This window comes from Gadus macrocephalus, chromosome 6 (assembly GCF_031168955.1).
Source record: "Gadus macrocephalus chromosome 6, ASM3116895v1".
In the NCBI taxonomy this organism is placed as follows: Eukaryota; Metazoa; Chordata; class Actinopteri; order Gadiformes; family Gadidae; genus Gadus; species Gadus macrocephalus.
Window position 1 is genome coordinate 15,473,056 of NC_082387.1, and position 19,498 is coordinate 15,492,553.

Genomic DNA, 19,498 nt, shown 5'->3' on the forward strand with positions numbered 1-19,498 from the left:
TTAATGTAACTTCTTGCTGATGGCTATCGTCGTTAGCTTCCAACGGGGTCATCCCTATGTTCCCCAGGTCCTATGTTCCCCGGGTGCGAAGGGTTAGGGTTAGGGTGAGGGTTATCCCTAAACCTAACCCTAACCATAACCAATAGGAGGAGAGCCATTTTAACCAACCACAGGCGAATCAGAGACGAAAAAGGCGGTACTTGCCGCTACCATACGAAAGATTCGCTCTCCGGATCCTATGTTCCCCGGTCACATACAAAGCGGAGAACATAGGACCCGGGGAACATAGGTACGCTCCCCTTCCAACAGGTTACAATAAGTTAGCAAAACCTCAGAGTCCACCCTACTTTTGTGATAGCTAGCTTGAAATACATATCTGTACCATTATACCAATTGCTAAGTAGGAAAAGACATGGATGTATGTCGTGAAATCCATTAAAACAGCACCGCTATTTCTTCTGACCGCCGTTGAATACGGGCACCAACGCTAGCATAGTGCAGCCTGCCGGCCAGTCTATCAAATGAAGTCCGGCTAGTCTATCAATTGTGAATATATGTGGGAGTTCTGTTTAACTTTAAGCCTATTTTTTTTGCCTTGTGCTTGTATTTTCTGTTTTAGATGCTCTTACACAGCAGATGGGGACAGCCGCCGTCACCCAATTCACTTTTGACTCGGCTGTGCAAAAGTGGCTGTGTCACACCAAAATTGTACCGGGGGCGAAAATTGTACCGCCTACGTTATTCGTGTTCGAAACATTACGTCATTGTTCGACACGATTGTCCGTTGCCAGGCAGGTTTCAAAAAACATTCGCGCTCATGTTGCCAAAGACGAAATAACATAATACAGATAACACTTTTTTTTACTTTATATTTGTTTTGTATTGAATTTAGCTAGTAAACTGAGTGTTTAAAGTGTATCATAGTCTAGTTAGCTTTTGTTGATACTCAGTTTACTAGCAAAATGCGATTAAACAATTACATACAATACAAATATAAAGTTAGCAACGCTAATAAATGTCATTTGTAAAATAAGTGTTATCAGTTTAATGTTATTTCGTCTTGTGACGCTCAATGAATGAGCCCGAATGTTCATGAACCTTCTTACGTCATCGTTCGACGCAATCGTCCATCACCAGGCAACGTTCGACGCGATCGTCCGTTGCCAGGCAGGTTTGGAATTTTCGAACGCAGATTACTACAATTTTCGCCCCTGGTACAATTTTGGTCTGACAGCTGCGATATGCGCCAGAACGGGCAGGAGGGACTGGACGACAAACAGACGTCGGACCATGAAGTGTAAGGGCGCAAATAATGGGGAAAAATAATGAATGAATGAAATAGCCATGGGCGTCAGTTTGGTTTGAAATGTGCTGGGGACAGAGACGCATTCGGAACTGCATTTTCAGAAGTGCTGGGTATGGATGCACTCTTTTTTCTCACTTTAGTGCAGGTAATGAAAGGTTTTGAAAGACGGCATACCCATGTAGCTAATTACGGAATAAAATGTATACAAAATCTGTCTGGCACGCTTTATGAAGAAAACGTTTCCAAAAAACATTGGACATGACCCACTATGTTCTGCTCCATGTATCCAATGTTGACAACGTGACATGACATGGCTAAGCTACCAACATAAACAAGAGGAGTGGAAAGGAAATTAACTGTGTTTAAGTTCAGAAGGGGCAAACGTGTGGCTACAAACAGCACTAAAAAAGGTCATCAACATTGTAAAACAATATATATATTTGTTGCACAGCTGAATGCTCTATCCAGGGGCGATTCTATGTTCTGACTTTTGGGGGGGCTCAGCCTCAGGAAGCCACAGGGGTGTATGAAATATATAAAGGGGGGGGGGGGGGTTAAATATCGTAGATGGGATTTTCTGCATTCTGCTGCATTTTTGGGTGACCTGATCCTAAATTCATTCTGATGGTTTCAGAAGTTTCACTCAAAAATTACCATATTTTCACCTTTTTTTTTATTTACACATTTACTGAAACAAATTGGTACCACATGTACTAGCCTAATACTATGATAAACAGACCACTATTTCAGGAGCACTAAAATATGTTTTCTCAATTTCAGGGACTCATACACTTTTACAAAACTTCTGATGAAAAAGAATCTTGTTGTTCTGATGCAAAAAAAAAAGGGTGCTAATTTTCAGTAAAGGTTCTCAATAGTAGGCTATTTCAATTCAGGGAGCAAAAAAAATGCTGCACTTTCCAAATTGCAGATTTCAGCACAAAATATGCGGGGCTTGCGTGATTTCATAATCCCGCATTTTCGTTGCAAAAAAGTCACATATTTCTTAGCAGAATGTTGAAAAATTTTGCGTTTACTTCACACAAGAACAGCCGTTTCCCCCTGTTGCCATGGGAACGTTATGAAGGGACGTAATTACGTGACGTGAATGTCATCAAAAAGCTGAATTTTTTGCAACTTCCTGCATTTTTTCGCATTAAAATTGCATAAATGTGCCGCATATTTCATTGCATTTTTAAGAAAACGTGCCGAATAATCAAGGATTTTTGGCCGCAACAATCACAAAAAAACGCCGCATTTTTCTGGAAGGACTGACCGGACACTGACAGTGAGGACTATAAGTGTCTTATTGCCTTATGCCTGATTCTGTAATTCCTTATTCTGTTTTGTAATGTTTTATATTTCATATTTCATAATTTTTTTAAAGATTGTTTTTATTGTTGATCAGTGTTGTTTCCATTTGTGAATGAATTAATGAACGAATGGTCATTGCTACAATTACTGACTTTTATTTATCTAAATAACTTAACATAAAAAGTTCACCTCATGGTATAGTTGCCTCATTGTTCTTCTTGGACACAGCTATTTAGAATTACCATTTATGCGAACATATAGGAATTTGTCTCAGCGTTCCAACATGTGCGTTTCAACAAACAGTACAGGACAGGACAGTGCTATCAAGACATAACAGGACAATCAAAGCAATGCAATGGGTGACAATATACATAGAAGATAATCAATAATAATAATAATAATAATAATAATAATAATAATAATAATGATAATAATAATAATAATAATAATAATAATAATAATAATAATAATAATGATAATAATAATAATATAAAAATGGAAAAATATAAAAATAAATGGAATAATGGAATGGAATGAAAGGGAAGAATCCATGAGCTCAGCTTAGCTCAGCTTGACCTAGCGATGCGATCATGGTGTTGTGGTCCAGGAAAGTTGTAGTTATAGCCTAGATGAAGTTGGTGGCTGGTAAACGCTGTTAGCCAATGTTGATCCGATGGCCATATAGGGAACGCTTTATTCACACACTTCCTCGCAATCTAATTGGTGCCTGTGGGATGAGGTAGCCCCGGATTGGTCGAAAGTTTTTCATCCAGCTTCTCACCCCCATGCTACAGATATTCATGGTCCAGTTGTACTGTGATTCCAGTTGTTTTCACAGTCCCGTCAGCAACAAAGAGAGCCGAGGCAGGTTGGTTTTTCTCCTGATATTACGCTTGATGTATCTGGTTACAATTTGACTCCTAATTCACATCGTGGCGATTGAGAAGCGCATCTTTACGAGAAGGAATAACCCGCACTTTTACTCTCATAAAGACATCAGGACAATTTGAAGACCATATAGGACAAGACACATCGAAAAAGAGAGAAAATGGCTTCTGCTGGGCTGGAGATTATGGGGCTCGCGCTGTGCGTAATTGGTTCGCTCCTGGTTATGGTGGCATGCGGGCTGCCCATGTGGAGGGTGACGGCGTTCATCGAAGCCAACATCGTGGTGGCGCAGACCATCTGGGACGGCCTGTGGATGTCGTGCGTGGTGCAGAGCACGGGCCAGATGCAGTGCAAGCTGCACGACTCAGTGCTTTCTCTCAGCAACGACCTGCAAGCGGCCCGCGCCCTCACCATCATCTCCGCCGTGATGGGCGTTCTGGGCTTAATGGTTGTGATTGCAGGTGCACAATGCACCAACTGCCTCCGCACCGAGTACGTCAAGGCTCGGGTCGTCAACGTCGGAGGAGTGATCTTCATCATCAGTGCACTGTTCGTGCTCGTCCCCCTTTGCTGGATGGCAAACAACATCATCTCGGACTTCTACAACCCACAGGTGCCCCCGTCCAAGAAGAGGGAAATAGGGGCCGCGCTCTACATCGGCTGGGCGGCAACGGCACTGCTTCTGATCGGGGGCGCGCTCCTCTGTTGCTCTTGTCCCTCAAGCGGGAGTACTGGATATGCGGCCAAATACTCTCCGACCAAGAGGGCTACATCAAACGGGGAATACGACAAGCGAAATTACGTGTAGCCTATAGACTTTATTCACAGGGGATGAACAGGGTTCGCGTTAATTGTGCCCTGTAACATTCGATGAACATTTTTGAACGTATTTTTGCACCTACTGTTTTTAATATTCAGAAATTCAGAACGAAAATCAGTGAAAGCAACTCTGCCATTTTAAAACTGGCCTGCAGCGGACCAGAAGTTGGACAGACGTTCGGACCAGAATTTCGTGCATATTCCTTTGTTAATACTCTCCAGATAAAAACTGCTGAAATCTTCAAGACCATAAACTCCAATGGGAAGCTCATGACAAAACGAGTAGGCCTTTCTTTGTTAGGTACCCTTTTTTTTCAAATCGTTATTCTTTGCTCAAAATATAATTAATTCCTAGTGTTTCAAATAGTTTGCCAGGACTGTCCCATATCTCTTTCGATCTAGTATTTTGTCTTCATGTGAAATCTCAGCACATAATTGTACATAAGCCACACCGATTGCACTCCTAAACACGCATAGACACCTGCTGGTATATGTGGAGTGAATATAAGAAAACTCAGCTTTTGTGTTCTATGTCCATTTATGGCTGCGATCCAACTATTCTTTTTCGGGCTGTAAGCTAGCAGTTTTACATATTGCGAGCTTATTTTTTCTTAAAAATACATTTTAAAATTGGGCCGAGTTGAGCCCCTGTATTTTGAATATCACTGTGCTGGATGTATTTCTTTTATGGACTGTTTGAATAAACTTCTAATTTTGATTGATGGGAATTTTTGATTAATAATTCGTGCATTTAAAAACATGATATCATTTCATCTTTCCAATAATAAAATCCAATAGCCATATAAGTAAAATACTCAACCGATAGTAGACCTAGAGCTGAACGAAATGCCCCGAGCCATGGTCAGTGGTAGAATTAATGCATAATACTAGTGTGATATTATACAGCCGTGCATATGTTTTCGTGTGCACGGTATTCCCACCGACACTGAGCAAACCGCCACGGCGGGAGAGAGTATTTTGGTGATCCATTGAAATCCAGATGACAATGCCCATTCAACGAGAGTGGGGCTCCGCTGTTCAACTCACAATACTTCAAAATCCCAACCCCCTTCTGACCATCTCTCTCCCCATGGCCCGTCACTGAAAGGCATCCAAATTAGTTCTATGGAAATTTAGCAGCAATCGTCTTCCCGCAAGTCACAATTCACTCGCCGTCACACACCCATCTCCCGCCATCCTTCGGTATCCAATTTTGAATCAATTAATACGGATTTGCTTTACTTGCAGATTCACTTTTTATTTAAACAGCCTGTCCTGGCCGCATTGTTAAATAATATTTTTGAATGAAAAGATATTACAGCATTGTCCAAAAGCTGAGGTTGGTATTACAAACCCTCCACTTCTCTGACTACTTATCAGTCATTTTGGGTCATACATTCTTCTGAAAACGATTGCCATGCTGAGTTTGCCTAAAGTACAAAACTCTATAGGGAGTAGGGCTACAAAGTCATCGGCTCATAGTCAGCTTAAGAACATCTTAGTAGATGGTATAGCACATTCTTTACCTTTGGCTGATAATATAACGAAAAACCCTGTTGTATTCAGGGTATACACATACAGGCGTGACTGAATGGGTTATGGTCACCCATGTGTGCACATTCAGACGGAGAGGTCTTCATGGTCCCGCCACACAAAGAGACGATGTGGAGGACAGTCAAGTCTGGCCAGCCTGAGATGGCTGTTTTTGTGGGACTGTTAGTTCCACTTTAGTCACCGCACAGAGGGTGACGAAGTGGCGGGTGGGGACTATTGCATGACACAAGTTAGTTGTGTGTGTATGTGTGTATATGTGCGTGTTTGTGTGTATATGTGTGTGTGTGTGTGTGTGTGTTTGTGTGTATATGTGTGTTTGTGTGTGCGTGTGTTTGTGTGTGTGTGTGTGTGTGTGTGCGTGTGTGCGTGTGCGCGTGTGCGTGTGTGTGTGTGACAGAGAGACAGTGGGGGGGAGAACAAGAGAGAGAGTGGGGGAGAGAGTTAGAAAGTGGGGGTGCACCTTTTAAAAGCCCCCCATTCCAAAGAGCAGAAATGCAAACAGTGCCAGCCACGTCAGTCAATGGGTCCTCACCATGGTAACCAGCCAGAACCTGCAGTTGCCTGGCGACAGGCCTCTATAATGTGGTGGTATGGATGAGCCTAATAAAAAGCCCAGCCGGCTGACATTCCCGGCAAGACACACACACACACACACACACACACACACACACACACACACACACACACACACACACACACACACACGTTTTTCAAGCTCAAGCTTGAAAAACAATGCAATGCAATGAAAACAACACACTTTTGGAAAAGAAAATGACCTTAGACAGTGGCAGAGAGTGAAAAGGAGGCTCACATGGTTTTGGGCGGGTTGCACAAGAGTCATCCGGATCTGGCAGGCTGGATTGTTTTCCCTCATGGATTGAACTTTGAACCCTGATTCCCGCCTCAGGTCGGTGACGTCAGAAGTCACTTTCCCTCCACCGGCCACACCTGATCTCTTGGTTGAAATCCAAACCCATCCCAATAGCCTACGAGCAAAGAGAAGCATGTGCCCGAGACATGAGCAGGTGCTTGCAAACAGCTTTGGATGAAGAATTACTCATAGGTGCTAAGGCGAAGCGTGAACAGATTACCAAGCGGGCTGTATAAAGGTGGCTTTGTTGATGTCTAATTAGTCCATTCATCACTTGTCCTACAAACAATGTGCCAGCTAACAAGGTTGCTCGGACGGTGACCCAAAAATCTTATACTCTGATAATTACAAGCGTAGTGAGTCAGAGATTTGTCACAGAGCACCAGCATGAGTGGACTTCCTGTCAGCTAACGGAACAGGAAACATAAAACCTTTGCTTTGTGGATAGTGTTAGGTTGAGAGGGTTACATGTTTTTCTCCAACTGAATGGGGATTTCTTTTCCAAAAGCACACACACACACACACACACACACACACACACACACACACACACACACACACACACTCACAAACACACACATTTGCATGCACACACACACACACACACATGCACATATGTATGCATTTATCAAGTATTATCAAAATACCTAATCCTCTGAAAGTAGTGTTTCTACTCTAGTATGTTGTTAAAGTGACTAGAGGTCTGATCCTGCGCAACATCTTTAAGATATAAGGCAGGATATTGCCGGTCCTAAAATGATTCATGAAATGTTTGGCGAGGAGTTTATCTTGAAACATTTGAGAGCAGCCATGGGGGTAATTTCCCGTCTTACATACTCTACATACCTGTCAGGGACTATCTCTGAAATAATTCTACCATTCATCTGAATTGATGTAGGGTGGACACAAATTCAAACACACAGATTCTTGCACGCATACACACACACTTGGACGCATACACGCACCACACACACACACACACACACACATACACACACACACACACACACACACACACACACACGACACACACAATTCAAATGTACAAGTAACGTATACATGAAAGTCTGCTCTACTCTTGCTTTCTTTCACTTCAAGGAAATCAAGTAAATGAATAACCGCAAATGCTGTTCTACATTGTTTATGCTATAGGCCTATACATTTATAGTTGACCAACTCTCTGCGCAGTAACAGGTGGTTGTGCTTGCAGGGTTCGCTAGAGCCATGCATTTATGTAGGATGTAGCAATCAGGGTTTAAGTAAATAAACGCAGTAAGGAACATTACACTCAGGATCTAGAGTTGTAAATAAGTGCATTGTTTTGGCACTAATTGCATCAGACAGGAAACTTTACGCGTGCTATTCTCAGGACTATTGTGCAAATTTACTTTGTAGACCAAAACTCAAGTGACAGAGAGGGAAGAGAGGGAAACATTGCAAAAACACTCCAACACTGAATCCACACAAACAATAATTGGCCAAGTTGAAACTACAATCTAGCAGGCAGCAAACACCATAATAATTGTTCTTTAAGCAATACCACAATATTAACTTCTATGCCTCCGGCTCCATGCCAGAACCTAAAACAGTGAGTATGGATGGGAATGAATGAAAGTCGTAGTGCATGTCAGCATGGCAGGAAAGCCGTGCATGACTGAGCGGCCTCCCGCTGACCATTAAAGAAAAGGACATCCCAAAGGGCTCCGGGCTACTGAGATGGGAGCGGAGGCCACAGAGTAAGAGTAGACCTTGATCGTTTCAAAGGAATTTATAAGCAACAGGAATTACAAGCAACTAGAATTGCAACATGTAAAGGTAAAATAAAAAGATCAAAGGCAAACGAAAAACAGTGTCCTTTCTTTGTGATTGTTTGTGGTGTCCATTTTGTAATTAATATCTACCTCAACTCCCATCTTGTCACACCCACATGTAATACTACATTTCATCCCATTTTTTATTTCATTGCATTACATTCTACAGCTCCCATCTATTCATAGTTATTTTTTATTTATTCATAACGTTTACAATTTAATATAATTAATCATATCACAAATCAAATAATCACCGGCATTAATAATCTCCCCTTGCGCAAGAGCATGGCAAGACAATGGTCCAGGGTTGAGGTCTGGTTCCGAGTATCCTACCACAGTAGGGAAGGGTCACTTAGGTCAAGGGCCATAAGGGTTAGGGATCGTTAAGGAAACTCTGTTGGCTCCTGGATCTGACAAGGGAAGAGTATGCAGTGATGCAGAAAAAATATAAGTCTTTAATGAGAGCCTTGTTATTGTTGTTGGTGGTAGTTTTAGAAAATGGTGCCTCTGAACTGGGATAGATGTGGAGGTGTGTGTGTGTGTGTGTGTGTGTGTGTGTGTGTGTGTGTGTGTGTGTGTGTGTGTGTGTGTGTGTGTGTGTGTGTGTGTGTGTGTGTGTGTGAGCATGTGTGTGTGTGTGTTTGTGTGTATGTAGGTACTGTATGTGTTGTAATTTTGTGTGTGTGTGTCGTGTATGTATGTGTGTGTGTGTGTGTGTGTGTGTGTGTGTGTGTGTGTGTGTGTGTGTGTGTGTGTGTGTGTGTGTGCGTGCGTGCGTGCGTGCGTGCGTGCGTGTGTGTATGTGTGTATATGACTGCTGGAAGGGGCAGCAGGCAGGAGTCAGCTGTTGTTCTTTGGTGGTTCTCTATAGCTAATCCAAGATGGAATTTGTTATTGTTGAAGACAGAGGTGCCAAACCGCTGAAATGGCTCTGGAAATTACAAATCTTAATAAAACTGTAAGGATATGTTTTCATAAGAGGGCTGGGAAATCGGTATCGACAAAATATACACCGCTACAAAATTTAGATTTTATCTTCATCACATAGCCTACGTGGAAATGAGCTGGGATTTTCACTGTAAATTCTACTGTAACTCAAACCATCATTAAGTTTCAAGAATCACAATATCTTTTTTCAATTGTGATAACAAAGGTATAACAATAGGACAAAATGGCAACAAAATAAAAAAGGAAGTAACATAGAAGAGTTACACACTTAATTGACTATGTTCCGTGCGAACTCCACTCCGCAGATCTGCCAGAATCATCGCACATTTAGGCCTCTTCTACTTTTCCAACATGTATGAAGCTCCAGTAAGCTGATACTGAAAAACAAATAACTTCTGCAAAATGTAGATATACATCGTAAATGAGACAGAGGAAATGTTTGCGCTCCATGAAACTGCTGATTGCAATGATTGTTTTTGTAACTGCACGCAATCAGAGTTAAATGTTCAACTTTGCAGAAGCGAGCTGCATATAAAGTTTTGCAGTATATAACAATCTCAATCCCCAATAAGAGTTTCATTGCTGGGGAAACAAAAATGATAGGGAAACTTTTGCAACCATCGTTTTAATATCTGGCAGATCCACTGCAATCAATCAAAAATTGTTGAATTTATGCTCAACAGCAAAATTCCAAAGGTTGTGCACTTTCTCGATGTTAGCGCTTTTTACAGTAAAGGCCTTAAATAAACTTGTCAGGCAGGCCTGAAATAAATTGCCCAGACTAAATAGGGAGCAGAACATCATTTAAATTGGCAAAGTTGTCCATTGGATAGAGAACAAAGTATTTGACATTGTAAAACTCTTTACAGAGCATCAATTGTGACCACTCATGTTATTCAGTACACTTTATCTGATATAGTGTCCTCAGCCACAACCGCCCTACACAACACAACACCACATACATTACACCTTTCACCCAGCCCTGGCAAGCCAGCTAATCCCCCAGAGAGAAAAGGCAACATGAGCAGGTTAGCTTAAGACCTTCTAAATGTACAAGACCTCCTACACACAGTGGCATTATGTTCGCTTGTGTAGCATGTGTTAGCAACCGTGTGCATGTGCGCATTTAGGACCTTGTGCAGGCCGCATTCCTGTAGTTCATAGTAGCGGAAAGGCCAGCGGCCCCACTACACAAGAGTGGGGGTGGGAAAGACTTACTGATGGAGGGCAGGCGTTGGAGGACGGAGCAGACGACTGGGGTAGTGGGGGCGGAGGGGGGGGCAGAGGGAGGCTGGGATGGGCGAAGCAGATGGAGAAGAGGACCAGTAATACAGGATGAATGGGAGGAGAGTCTGCACAGATGAGTAAACACAAGTACATGCTGACAACGGTGTCGATTTTCAACCATGCAAGTTGAATGCCAGCGGTTAGTTGTCTTGCTTCAGCACACCTGGGCATTCCATGGAGAACATTGGAATCGAACCAGCAGCCCTACAGCTCCCTGTTTCACCTCTGGACCTGGAGCCTCCAGTCCTCACACATGCACAGAGCGGTTGTTTGGTGGGGCACCTTCGTAGGGCGACGCGGGAATGATTAGAATGATAAGTCGAGGAGGTGTTGCCACACAACTCACAGGTTGCTGATTCTCAAAATGGCCCGTTCAGATCTGAGGGTTCCCCTTGGACGTGCCTCCACATAAATTGTATCCACAGAATGATCCTTTGCATTGCTGTTTAAAAAGAGTATAATTAAGATAACACTTCACAAATTAATATATTACTTTGTATCCATTCACTATAATTATCTAATTTGTGAGTGTAGGTTAATGGATGAGTCAAAGCAGAACGTCATTTGCTAAAGCTACCCTTACTGGACAGCTCCGGATAAACAGAGGTTGTCTTGGGGCTTTACCTTTTATTCATTGTTATTTACTGCTCACATTTACTTTTCATTTCACCTCCCCAAATACAATTCTTGTAGTTCATGGATTACTCAAGAAACTCATGCTCGTAAAAGATGTGCTATTCATGCAATATTAAACAGTACCACTTTTAACCATCTCCCTATAGCCTCCAATATAGAGTTACATAAATTGTTCATTCGGGAATGCAGGGAGTCAATAAAAATAAATCTGAATTGCCAGCATTTATTTTATAAATGGATGTATCCTATGAATATCATAATGACATTTTTACAGTGTGGTCCATAAAACCTTTACAAATTCCATTGTACAGTCTGTAGTGACAATAAACTGCATCCAATGAAATTATGTCAGACAATGGTCCAGTTTGATTATATCATTCACCTGAATTTGTATCAGGCATTCAACACATGTGACGCACACACACAAACAAACAGAATGCTGATGATAACAAATAGCTTCCCTCGCTTCAACACAATGACGCTATCAGCATGTTCCCTCTTCTCTGTGGCGGACAGAGAGTTCAGCCTTTCCTGTGCAGCAACTCAAGCGTCCAGAGGGTCGCGACTAAATCCTGATCCAGGGGCGATAAGGGCCTTAATTAGGCCGGATCCCACCCTTCCAGCTCTGCTCTGCACCAGGCTCACATCAGCACCAGGAAGCATGGCCTATATTCACCTCCTATGTGGGCCAAGGACACAGAATCACCTTTGGCCCACATCTAAAGACAGAGCTCAAGGGAAACATTTAAGCCCACGTCTTAGTAAATACAACCACTTGGCTTACTCAGGAACAATTGTAAAAACAGTAGAATGCTTCAGTGATTAGAACATGTGGGCAATGAATGGACAAACTTGACCTTTCAAGTGTTTTCAAAAATCTAGAATTTCTGAATATCCTCATGGATGCAGAGTTGCAGAACTGGAAGTAGTAGTAGGGTAGTGGGAGCAGTAGTAGTAGTGAGTTCAAAAGTTTTAAGTTGGATTTGAGTTAACAATATTAATTGCAAGAGAAGAATTGTGTGTGTCTGTGTGTTTGCGTGCGTGTATGTCTGTCTCAGACATACACGTGACTGTGTGACTCACTGTCCGCCCATCAACTTCCATTATAAAAAGAATGCAGAAAAAACATTGAACACTAAGCCATAATGTCCTTTAAGTGCTGAAGATTTTGATCATTGAATGGTTTCTGTGGCTGACATAATGCAGAAAAATACCAAAAAAGGGGCGGAAAAATACTAACATTTCAACATCTAGAGTAAATACTGATACAGCATTCACACTAATAACAAGCATGCAGAGAATAGATTATATATTACTACTCTAGGCTAGGTAAAACAGGCATGTCACTTATTCTATCCTTCAGTTGTAGCGAACCTTCATCCCACACAGAAGACAATCATTAATATAAGAAACGGCACAGGTAGATTCCCTATTCATGACAATTAAATCAAAGGAGCAGTAAGCCTAAGAACACAAACATACCATACCGATAGTTATATGTACAAAAGGCTAGCACACCTCAATGTTCTGAAGCAATGTTGGATGTAATTTAGGTCTGAAAAAAATCGGAGCATTTGTTGAATGTCAGAAAATGTTTACTGTAATAAAATTAATTACCCCATAAAATGGGGTAATGCAAATATATTCTCATGGATTTAACGGTAAAACAATGTGACTGCAAAGAGATCTGTAATTTCTGACCAAGCTAGAGCAAGGTTGAGATGATCGATCATTAAATCACTTAAAACAAAAGATGTCTCAGTCTTAGTTTATTTAAATGTAATTTATTAAACCGAACACACATGGCAGATGACACTAATATTCACAGAGAAACGTATTAAACACCTTATATACAAATGACTTAAAAGCATGATTAAAACACTTAAAAGGGAGAAGGATAAAACAAAAGTATAAAACACACTGTACAATATACACTAAAACCTAGAACTGATGTGACAACATTGCATACACTCCGTGACAAACCAACATCTTCTGGTCACCAGCTACAATTACCCTCAGCGTTCTTTAACCAATCTCCAATTAATATCCTTATTACAATGTTTCAGGTGCTCATGACAAGAGTGTGATCAGTGCATCCAAAAACTTGGTCCTGTCCTCCATCTTCAGCTCAATGACTGGAAGGCAGAAGAGAAGTCAAATTATACATATGGAAAAACTGTGGGCTGTGTTTTGTATTGCATGACTTGCAAAAGCAAGTATGTATTGCAAAAGCAATAAGCTTTTTGTTTACAATCTCTTTCCAAGTCAGGAAAAATATGGTTTTCGAATTAAAAGTGGTAGTTGTAAGGATGGATTTTCTTTGATGTAGATATAGCATGTCTGAGTGATTTGTGTATTTGCATTGGAATATTAAGGCCAGTCACAAGACAGGCTTCAAAAGTCTGGATAATTGGGATGAACCCTGGAGGTTAACCTTGATAAGTTTCCAGACTGTAATAGGAAGATAACAGCTTGCCTGCCCCCTTGTGGCCAACACAGAGCAGCACCCAAAGTCACAGGCAAGGACACACACCAAGTGGATGGCATAGTCATGCAACTTTTAATCCTTAGCCAATAGACACATTTAACTGCTCACAATAATCACTTGCAACAAAATAAAGCGTATAAAATAAAAAATGTAGGATATAATATACATTTATTAACATTTAAGCCTTTATCTTTTCATTAGAATGCATATCGCATTGTGACAATATATTACACTTAATAACAATGACAAAAGACAACAGCATCACTTACTAGAAGTGTCGAAGTGGTCATGGAGGCTTCTGGAGCTTGTGCTCTCTGCAGCTTTCTCAAAAGCCCGGCCGAAGAAACTAGAAGACAAAAACAGAAATCAAGACTGATTGAACACATTTAAATATAAACTAAAATCTATAGATTCCAAAAACATTTCAACCACAATAGAAATTCTGTTAGGCAGGTATCCCAAAACAACTGACGAAACATTTCAATATCCAAGATATTCTGACCTTCAGCGTTCCTATAAAAACGTACATTCTGAAAAGACCCCATGTTGTATGAGAGAACACCCCATGACCCTGCCCTTCTGAGCGATCTTACTTCTTCTTGTCTGATGTGTCAGAGTCCGGTGGGATCCCCAGAACGATGACGGTGCCCTTCTCCACGTCCAGCGGGGCGGCCATGACCAGGGGCAGCAGCTTACAACGCTTGTTCCTCGTCTGGCGACACGCAGCACAGAGGGTCAGAGAGGCAACTGAATTCATACGGATCTTATCATTGTTAGTTAATATGAGTGGGCCAGTTGACCTCGTCCATCCTCTTCGCCCAGTGTAACTCACAAACGTGTGACTTTAGAGCATTGGTTCTCAAAGTGCGGCCCGCGGGCCAATGGCGGCCCGCGGAATCATTCCTGGCGGCCCGCAATGAGATACATAATTATGTAAGTTATTTTTTTTTTAATCAATATTAATTTAAACAAATATAAAGAGAAAATTCTACTCTCTCTAGCTTTCAATTAAATCCTTTTACATTTTTTAGTTTTAATCCGGCTGTACATTACTTTGAAAGGGTGAACCTCAGTTTCATGATTTAGACCTCACTTGACCTCACTCCCAGAGGTCCACGGTGCGGGTGCAATGTTTTTTTTCACCACTGGGATGCTGACGGCGTTTCCCGCCAAAAATTTTTTTCCTTTGGCGGCCCTCAGTCAAATTTTGGGTTCCTAAATTGGCCCTCAGTTGTCAAAACTTTGAGAACCCCTGCTTTAGAGGGATGAACTACACCGCCCAACCCTCCATTCTATATAAAGTGTTCAAGAATTGCAGGCCCCACCTTTTAACTTTTCCCATGACTGACCATAATTCTATTAACATCTACCCAATGCTCATTGCCGGAGTCAGACTGTGTCGACCCATTTTCTGAATGTCCGTGTAGTACTTACAGAGCTAACAAAAGCTTTCAGGAGATACTTGCACAGCAGCGTCAAGGCCATGGGTTTGGAGAAGAGCCGTACATCTGGAGTTCCCTTATGAGGCATGAGGAAGAATGAACAGTTTAATAGCACGTATTCAAATGGGAAGAAAAAGTACCTCAAACAGCCAAAGTAGAAGGCGTGTAGGAAGACATGGGGGTACCTCCATGAGGTAGCAGTAGAGGAAGGGACCCTGGGACAGGATGAGGTTGGTACAGATGCAGCTGGCCACAGTCTGTTGGATGGCGATCAGCTTCTTCTTAGCCAGGTCAATGCCCAGGTGAAGACGTTCCAGGTTACTCCTTCAAAGAGCAATAAAAGACCCATTATACAAAATGAAAGGGTTTAGTCATGCTTGGTTGACATATGTGCTTAAATTCAAGAGCTTTTTTACATTGCTTGCCATGTCAATGGTCCAAACGAATAACAGATTATCAGAATGATCTCCTGCGCCTCCATTTCAGAGGCAAAAATCTATCTATTGAACCAACCTAGACAGACAGTCGAGGGCCTTGATGAAGTTGTCACTGGCACTCTCGTCCTTCTCCGTGCTCTCGAGCAAGGCAGCGGCTGCGTGCACCACGTCACTGGCCAGGAAGCGATTCTTGAACCCAAAGTGGACCCCAAACGTCTGGATACGGATGTCCTTCATGCTGCCAGGGACATTTTGATAGGAAAAAGGGGTATTAAAGCTAGGTTAGGCAATTCGGAGAAGCCAGCCAGAGTAAGATAGATTTTGAAAGCATCCAAAATCCCACTCCTCCGATCAGGCCTCCTGCCAAAGCCACTCCCCTAAAATACATGACTAGCTCGCTTCCTAGCCTGCTTGAGGACTCTGATCATCAGCAATGAGCGCACTGGCAGAGTGCATATGGCGGGCTGCTGGGTAGGTATGCCTGCAACAGCCACGGATACCGAATATCTTTCTTTTTGGTCAGATCATTTTATTTATTGGACTGCTGTTGCTATATAAAAGAATTAAAGCAAAATCATGCTTAAAAAATAAGTTGCATACTCTAGCAAGCAGTGTGAGGCCATGTGAATAAACAACTTGCAAGGAATAATTCAATATATCCGTTGTGTTGGTCCAACCCCTACCCGTATTTGTTGGATGACTCCTCAATGACCTCCCTTAGGTTCTCTTTGATGACCATGTCCATGGAGTGGAACTTCTGTCGCACCTGCTTCAGGGGTAGACTGGAAAGAAAAAACAAATGGCTTACACTAGATTCAAACATTCCCTCAATACATCATTTAATCAAGTTTTAAGAAACCCTTTTTGTGTAAAACTTAAGCAAAAAGCTGAACAAGGGAAACCACATGAAAAGAGCAAAACATTGTCTGGAAAAACAATACAAAATTATTCAAAAACAAATCTGAATCAGAGTAGATATTAATCACAACGAAGCTGAGACGTACCCCATGTCAGCCAGAAACTCCTGCAGTTTCTTCTGCCCATTCAGAGACCACAGCTTAAAGTTGCAGGAGGTGTAAGTGGAGTTGCAGATGCTTTCAAACAAGGACCAGTGTTGGTAGAGAGTGAGACGAAGACTGTGGCATATGGTTAGGGAGAACACAGGAAATTAACATTTGTAAGGGAAAGAGAAAGAGACATTTATGTAGTACGGGTATGGATGCATCTTGCATGATTGTTATGCAGCTCTGTGGAATTCAGTGTACGGCAAGAGGGGCGGCCAAAAGGATACTCGTATTCGAAGGAGATCCTCATGCAGTCGATGGAGAGGGAGTTGTCCTCGTCTTCGTTTCTGTGGTTGTGGCGGGAAACGTGGCGCTGCATGGTCGCGATGTCGGTGACGTACTTCATGCTAAACGCAGACCGCATGTTTCATTGTAAGAAAAATGGAATCACCAAACATTGAGGTACATAAATTGCATTATCTCAGACCGAACCCAGTGATTTAATTGTCTGTAAAAAAATAATTCCTACTGAGTGATTTTGTCATGAACCCACTGGTCGGTCAGTCCGATTACAGCCCACCTGTAGAAAGACAACAAAATGCTCTCAATGTAAAAACCACAGGCACGTCTTCTCTTTTCCAAAAACATGTTTTCCTTGTTTGGAAGCCACTTACCAGAGCATGTCTTTATTATCTTTCGTCAGGACCCACGCCAGTTCAAATATTACCAGGGAAGCCTGACAAAAAAAAACAATGTTATTTAATATTTGTACAATATTTAAACAAGCAATAATCAGGTCCCCTTTCAGTTTGGATGTGTATACATTTTTAAAAACTCACAGACGTCCCGTGGTATTCATACTGCTCATAGTCAAACAGTATCTCTCGTCTGTGGGAAGAATTTAAAGTTAGCCATTATTCCAGAGAAGGCTATATTTTAGCTTTCATAAAATTAAAAAACCCTTTACCTCCGTGCCTCCCATTCCCTCTTCGCTCGTTGTCTTTCAATCCTCCTCTCAACCGCCCCCTGAAAGGTCACACAATTACAGAACTTTAACACCTTTAGCAATGTATACAAATAAAGCCCAAGTATCAAACTCTTCCTCACCTCGTCATATCTCTTGCGCTTCCCAGCAGGCTCTGAGCCGCCGTCGCTCTCATTCCCAGAGTCATCCGCCTCTTCGTCTTCATCACGAAAGATGTCGTCGTAGGATGGGACGCCGAGGTCATCGTCTTGTTTGATCAGCAGCTTTATCTGAGGAAAAAGAGACGGCTTAACAATCCAGACCTGCACCTGTAGGGCTTTACAAGCCTAGGTAATAAATGGACCAATACCAAATGTATACATAAATACTTAAAGTAGGTAACAGACTGACCACAATAGTCAATCAGTGCAAACATATAAAAAATATGAGGAAGAATGAATTGACGCAGAAAAGATTTGTCTCAGATTTTGCTCATTCCGTGCTCCATTAATAATGCCATGCAGAACAGTGGATACCATTATATTCTATAAACAGTATTTTGGCCACCTGGGAGTCGTTGTAAACATTGACCACATCCACGGGCCGGTGAGTGTCACAGATGAAGAAGATGGAGTCGTCATCTGGCTGCAACATCTCCAAAAGGTCGACATTGGCTCCGCAGTTCAAAAGAACAAAATACCGAAACTACGGCAAAAAAAATAAACACATTATCATCCAAACCATTATTCGCCTGATTGTAGTTATTTAAACAGGCTTCATTACCTGCTCTTTGTGCTCCAGGAAGGCAGTGCCGAGGTCTTGCCAGCCTGTAACTGGTACCAGTGTGTACTGAACCTGGTCACAGTGGAACAGGGCCTGGAAAAGAGTGCACAACTAATAAATTGCCAGGAATACCATTCTAGTCAGTTCGTTTCAGAACACCAAACCAGCCATTGACGTAAGAACATCAATTCTTACCATATCACAAGTAGAGCTTGTTTGCAATTCATGCATTAGTAAACCCGAGTTGAGGGTGAAATGGGGTGTGTTATTGTCAAATGTTGTCATCGTTTACTGTTTCTCAAGAAGCCATACACCTTTCCAACGAGTCTCTCATCAAGCATTCTCCCGTGGTGCTCATACTACAATGAACAGGGATACTTTTCAGTAGCACAGCAACACTTTACTTTACCTGCAAGACTTTACAAGCGCAGAGGGCATCGATATCTGTTGCAACCAGGAGGGCTACTCTCTGGGGAAGAGAGACTGCGTTATCTTCAAATGCGCAATAACAAAATCCCAGAACACATGAGAGGAACACATTTAATGTTGGCAAGATAACGCTACAAGCTGTCAACAAAACGTCCAAACATTTGTCGTCTTTGCTCGATAAAAATACAACTCTCACCTGGTTTATAACAACGTCATAAAACTCCTTTCTGATATCCGTTACAAACATTTCAGAATCGGCTTGACTGCTTTAAAAACGAATTAGTTATTTCGGAATAGTTGTTGAGCTAAACAGCTGTCGTATTATTCCTTGTTAAAAATATCGCGCCAAATCCGCACGTCATGTCCGGTCACAGCTGCTAGAGGAAGTCGACAGTTGTAAATGTTGTAATTTGATTGGTTACAAATAAATGTATTACTACAATGCTGGGACTTTATTTAGACGTCACTTTATTTGACACACTTTATTTAGAAACCATTCACCGAAAGATTCATACAA

General features: G+C 41.9%; 2 protein-coding genes across 2 annotated transcripts; one reads left to right on the forward strand and one right to left on the reverse strand.

Moving 5' to 3' along the window:
• Positions 1-3,411: 3,411 nt before the first annotated feature.
• On the forward strand, positions 3,412-5,045 carry cldn5a (claudin 5a). The gene has a single exon (XM_060054427.1). The coding sequence runs from the start codon at positions 3,669-3,671 to the stop codon at positions 4,314-4,316; it is 648 nt and encodes a 215-aa protein (XP_059910410.1). The 5' UTR covers positions 3,412-3,668; the 3' UTR covers positions 4,317-5,045.
• An 8,157-nt stretch (positions 5,046-13,202) lies between these two features.
• cdc45 (CDC45 cell division cycle 45 homolog (S. cerevisiae)) lies at positions 13,203-19,406 on the reverse strand. Its single transcript, XM_060054439.1, has 18 exons — positions 19,178-19,406; positions 18,962-19,021; positions 18,553-18,645; positions 18,337-18,474; positions 17,913-18,059; positions 17,773-17,831; positions 17,645-17,693; positions 17,480-17,541; positions 17,335-17,385; positions 17,093-17,212; positions 16,806-16,937; positions 16,485-16,583; positions 15,878-16,039; positions 15,550-15,688; positions 15,357-15,440; positions 14,516-14,634; positions 14,192-14,268; positions 13,203-13,569 (listed from the first exon to the last, which is right to left on the reverse strand). Exons 1-18 carry the CDS (start codon positions 19,226-19,228, stop codon positions 13,505-13,507), a joined length of 1,707 nt encoding a protein of 568 aa, XP_059910422.1. The 5' UTR covers positions 19,229-19,406; the 3' UTR covers positions 13,203-13,504.
• Positions 19,407-19,498: the final 92 nt, after the last annotated feature.

What these genes read in the sequence shown, in the direction of transcription:
- cdc45 (XM_060054439.1), bottom strand. Translation starts at nt 19,228, where the DNA reads ATGTTTGTAACGGATATCAGAAAGGAGTTTTATGACGTTGTTATAAAC. An exon ending in GATAATAAAGACATGCTCTG is followed by an intron (nt 17,386 to 17,479) that starts GTAAGTGGCTTC and finishes GTCTTTCTACAG; the next exon opens with GTGGGCTGTAATCGGACTGA. An exon ending in TCTACTGCTACCTCATGGAG is followed by an intron (nt 15,441 to 15,549) that starts GTACCCCCATGT and finishes ATGCCTCATAAG; the next exon opens with GGAACTCCAGATGTACGGCT.
- cldn5a (XM_060054427.1), top strand. Translation starts at nt 3,669, where the DNA reads ATGGCTTCTGCTGGGCTGGAGATTATGGGGCTCGCGCTGTGCGTAATT.